We start from the raw sequence: 5,264 nt of genomic DNA, 5'->3' as shown, positions 1-5,264 counted from the left end.
CAAATTAATTATGACAATGAAGATAACTTACCTTAGTTGAAATTGTTCCTCCTTCACATATGATAATTTCTTTCATATATCGGCACACATAATATCTACAATCATTATCATTGGGTTGTCTCGAACAAAGGTAGCAACTTTGAAAAATATCAGCATCAAATCCAAGACCGTGATATTCAATTGTTAAATTAACTATGGAAGCATTTGAATTTTCTTGCACGTGTTTTTGGTCTTACATAACAGGAAGCTTACCAGGTCCAACAACAAGGTTACTAGGTCCAACNGCAACAACAATTTTTGATCCTGCTAAAACCTGAACATATAAAAGCGTTAGCAATGATACTACCAAAAGCCACAATGTGAGGATGTTAAAGAACAAACCCTTCAACAATCAANGCTATTGCATTACTAAGTTAGTATTAACAATTACACAAGGAGATATAAGCTAGAAGATGCTTAACCTACTAAAATACTCTAACGACAAATTCTCATATAAAAGTCTAAATCANGTTATTATTCTATTAACCCTTGATAAGATCCAACACTTTGTTTTTATCAAACAAAGTAACCAATGTCACTTAAGATAGGTGTTACTTAGGCACTGCTTGAGCATNAGATAGGTGTNAGTTAGGCATCAGATAGAGAAAAACAAAGGTGTCAAATCATTAGACAACTTCCACCGTCTCACACCACTAGAGAAGTATAGTTGAAAAAAATAGAATAAAAAGGTGTAAACAGAAAAAGTAAGAAGATGGGGAATCTTAATATTGAAAGGTCTTTCTATTTCCAGCTATTTTTATAAGTAATTTCTCTGAAAACTTCCAAATGTAATTTTACAATGCTAGATTTAAAGATGCATTAATTGGTACATCCTCCACCATTGTAATTTTACAATGCTAGATTTAAAGTGTGTATGTATAAATAAAGACATGAATCAATATTGAGAACAAAAAATCTATTATTCCAATCCGATAATGTTGAACTGGCCAACCTTTATAGCTTACAATATCAGTGATGGAAATTCAGAAGTACCTCAAATTGATGAATACTATTAGTACTTATTATTCCATTCCACCTCCAATGCAATCTCATTACGGTGTTGAAATGGAAGAGTAAATGGTGGATTATACTGCAAGCAAATAGAAAACTAATTCACATTTGAAGAAAAAAATATCAAAGGGTAAACTTCCCTGTAACCCCAATATTGCATTAAGATTCTAACNTGTGCAACTTCTACTGAAGTTCCTTCTTTAATCTTAAACTAACTATCACTTTTTAAAGCTTCTCGTAGTTTGAGTTCACAATGCTTAATTTCTTCATCATTCACAAAACNTGATTCTCAAAGGCAANAAAATTATTTATTTGATCGAGCACTTTAAATTAAATTTGAACAAAATTTTATGCATTTATTCTAAAACAAAAAATTAAACAGGTCTAGCTTACTATTGTATAACTTTATTATTGTTAACTAACTGTGGTTCATCCCCGGGCATACCATTATTCAATTGAAACAAAAATGCAACACATTTTCCCAAAAAATAAAATGGAACACATTGAGATGCATATACAGACAATTTTATAGTAGTGTGATTTGTTTCTCCTNTGCCAGTGCTTTTTCCTCATCAAGACATTTCCACATTAAATATGGGTATTCATTCTTCTTTATTTACCTCTTGCACACTATTTCTNTCCAAATTAAAGTTTTATACATAATATAAATTATCTATAAGAAACTTCAATATAAAAAATCCTAATTTATCTNCACAAAATTGAAACTAAAAACCAGTAATGACGTCATAATAGGAATTTCCAATTCAATTATGTTACAATTTAAGCAAGTAGTGTTTGCCTCGTTATAATTATATGACAGAAATACACCAACTTGAAACTTACTTGGGTAGTATTATAAACAATATACTCATCGTACATGAGCTTAGAAGCCTTGACATTTGATGGCACTGCTTTGCCACAAGGAACAGTCACATTGCATTTCCACTTTGCATATTCCACCTTTATAATATCAACTCTTAGTAACTAATTTAATGAATATTTAAAGTGAACATCATAATGAAAAACTATTTTAAAGTATAAAGGNTTAATCTACTCCTATATTGAATAACACAACATATGAATAAAAAATGAAAAACGATTTTTAACACCATAAAGCCATTTGACAACCATCATTCAGTTCATACTTCTATTATTTCCATGAACACCACAAAAATATTCAAACCTTATTCACATAAAAAGTAAGAACCTACCTAGAATTAAGAATAATACAAGTTGCAGATTTGATGAGGTTGGAAACATTGAAAGCAAACACATATGTTCTTCCTAACAGATCTACAAGTTTTGAATAAAAAGTAATCATGATTCTTGTGTTCTTTCCAATAGATCTATGAGATTTGAATAAAAACTGAATTTAAAAAAGTCATTTGCAAATATCATTAAACAAAAACTTCAANGTAAGAAGTGAGTGAAAGATGCAGTTCTAAGCCAACAATTTGGAAAGACAAGTTTCTCCTTCCAAGCAATTATCCAAAACAAAATACTAGGCTTCCAAAAAAGCAGTATTGTATGCCAAGTTAAAGAATCTTACCTCAATTGCAGAGCAGATCACGTACTTACGAAGTTACTAAGCAGAGCATGACAAATTCAAAAAAAGAATGGCAAAATCAAAGCAATAAAAGGTTGTTCATTGTCATCTTTCATGGTTCAAGATTANATATGATGCCTAACTAANAAATAAGACAAGTCAATTGAGGATCATCCACTGATTATTTGCATAGTTCTTACAAATACAAAGTTGATATTCATCNTTAACTTTCCTTACCATATGCTCTGGTTATCTTTCAAATTTTAATTTCCACAATTCCAATCAAATGAGATAAATTAATAGCTTTGCAGTAAGAAAAATAAAAATAAAACAAATAATCAATTCCTATAATAAATATAGGCCCTGCAAAAGTAAAAGTTGAACAAATTCCAAATCAAAGAGTGTAACCAAATTAGAATGATCAAAATATCCATGCATATGAAGCTCGAATGAGCAGGATAAAAAATGCAGTTTCTCAAGAATTTATTACGATGAAGGCAATTCCTATAATAATCAAACTCTTACAAAAATAATTGAAGGGGAGCAGCAANAAAAGCGAAAAAGTGAGGAAAAATACCTTCACCGCACGGGGATTTCCTGGTGGCGATGTGAAGAACATTGGCTGGCACCCTAACAGGTCCCTTGACCCTGAGACGCTTTTCCCTAGCACCACGAACCAGGGATTGAAGAAGATGCGGAGGCTCTCCAGACGAGGCACGCAAGGTCGACAACGAAGGCCTTGCTGGATTTGGGATGANTGTGGAGAGCAGCGAGGGGGTTAAACTCGTCACGGAAGATGGCATTGTCGTCAGATATCCGTTGGGGGTAACAGTTGTAGGTTTAGTCATGGCGAAACAAATACCGCTCAGGAAGTAAAAGCAGAGTACCTTAATTGACGAGGAATCCCCGAAAACTCATCCACCACTAGGCGAAAATGTAGGGTTTCGGCGGTTAATGAAAATTGCAGATGTATGAAGAAGAGCGTGTTCCCATTTTAGATATGAAATTAGAATTAGAANTGAGAAATGTAAAGTATGAAACGAATGAGAAGAAAAAAAGAAACTCAGGAGAAACCTAGCACCAAGATGAAGGTAACTGAAAATCTCTTTCTAAAAGTTTTTTAAACGCCAAAGAAACAAAAGTTATCTATTATAGAAAGATAGACAGCGCTCTTTTAAGAAATCGCTCTCAATTAATTTATTTAAAATTATGAATTAAAAAAATAATATTAATGATTCATAGATAGCGTTTTTCTAAAAAAGNGCTATCTATTGTCGTAGNTATAGATAGCGCTTTTTTAAATAAGCGCTATCTATTGTTCTGCATACTTATAGATAGCGCTTATTTAAAAAAGCGCTATCTATTAGGCGCTATCTATAGTCAATTCTGTAGTAGTGATAGGCAGCTTCTCAAATTCATCATCACTGTCACTATCAATTCTTGATGTTCCAGCCATACGACATATGTTGGATTTCTCCTCTTGGTCAACATTTTCATCACTTGAGCTTTTAGAATATGAGTTCTCCCAAGCAATGTATGCTCCTTTTCTTTTCATATTTCTGCCTTGAGGGAAGCTTTTCTTTCCTTTATGCTTCGGCTATAAGTCAGGACAGTCAGGCTTGATGTGACCCTCCTTTCCACATTCATAGCACTGGACAACATTTGTACTGAAGCTCTTCTTTTTGCCTTGACCTGCATGGTTAGACAGTTGACTATCATTTTGCATAAGTCGACTAAACTTTCTTACCATCAAGGTCATTAATTCTTTTTCGTCCATGTCTGTTTCTGTGTTGTTCTTGCTTGAAGCTTTCAAAGCAATGAACTTCTTCTCTTCAATCTCCTCTTCATCCTTTAATCTACCAAGTTCCAACTCATGTTCTCGTAGCTTGCCAAACAAGGTAGCCATGTTCATAGTTGTAAGATCTTTGGATTCAGAGATTGTTGTGACTTTTGGTTGCCAATTCCTGTTCAGACTTTTCAAAATTTTGATGTTGATCTCTTCCTTATCAAACACCTTACCAAGAGCCATTAGATGATTTACAATGTGAGTGAATCGTTTCTGCACATCATAGATGTTTTCTCCAGCCTTCATTATGAACAATTCATACTCTTGTATCAGGGAGTTCTTTCTAGCTCTCTTGACTTCATTCGTGCCTTCATGAGTTACCTCTAACACATCCCACATTTCCTTTACAAATTTGCATTGAGATATCCTGAAAAATTCATCAATTGTTAGTGCAGAGACAATTATATTTCTAGCTTTAACATCATACTGAGCTTTTCTATTTTTATCAGCAGCCCACTCAGTAAAAGGTTTTAAAATTGTTTCATTATCAACAGTTTTTGTAGGCATAAATGGACCATTCAAAGTGGCATCTAAAATTCCTTTATCTTGCGATTCAAGAAAGATTTGCATTTTGATTTTCCAAAAAGGATAATTTTCACCAACAAACAGAGGTGGTCTGTTTGTTGAAGCACCTTCACCAAAAGTTTGAAAACAAGAAGTCATCCCCAGGTTTTATAGTCGGATGAGATAAAAACAGAGTGGACTAAATTTTCAAATATCTTATGAAAACCAGCTCTAGTGCCAATTGTTGGTAAACAGGTAGGCTTCGTTTTTACACTAAGAGGGGAGGGGGGGTGAATTGGTGATGTTTCAAAAACAAAA

General features: G+C 33.3%; 1 protein-coding gene across 4 annotated transcripts; it reads right to left on the bottom strand.

Moving 5' to 3' along the window:
* Positions 1-34: 34 nt before the first annotated feature.
* Positions 35-3,814, bottom strand: LOC106771341 (poly [ADP-ribose] polymerase 1-like). Of its 4 annotated transcripts, XM_022785305.1 has the most exons (6): positions 3,484-3,814; positions 3,174-3,379; positions 1,928-2,010; positions 1,033-1,129; positions 253-313; positions 38-137 (listed from the first exon to the last, which is right to left on the bottom strand). In XM_022785305.1, the coding sequence occupies exons 2-6, from the start codon at positions 3,213-3,215 to the stop codon at positions 73-75; spliced, it is 348 nt and encodes a 115-aa protein (XP_022641026.1). In that variant the 5' UTR covers positions 3,216-3,379; positions 3,484-3,814; the 3' UTR covers positions 38-72. The 4 variants fall into 4 exon arrangements, 3 of the variants coding, with proteins under 3 accessions (XP_022641026.1, XP_022641027.1, XP_014512794.2); XM_022785306.1 differs by having other exon boundaries at positions 1,894-2,010; positions 3,174-3,814; XM_014657308.2 differs by lacking the exon at positions 1,033-1,129 and having other exon boundaries at positions 1,894-2,010; positions 3,174-3,814.
* Between the last annotated feature and the right edge of the window lie 1,450 nt (positions 3,815-5,264).

This window comes from Vigna radiata, chromosome 8 (assembly GCF_000741045.1).
Source record: "Vigna radiata var. radiata cultivar VC1973A chromosome 8, Vradiata_ver6, whole genome shotgun sequence".
NCBI lineage: Eukaryota > Viridiplantae > Streptophyta > Magnoliopsida > Fabales > Fabaceae > Vigna > Vigna radiata.
The sequence above is the reverse complement of the archived record's forward strand: the minus strand, read 5'-3'. Positions and strand labels throughout refer to the sequence as shown.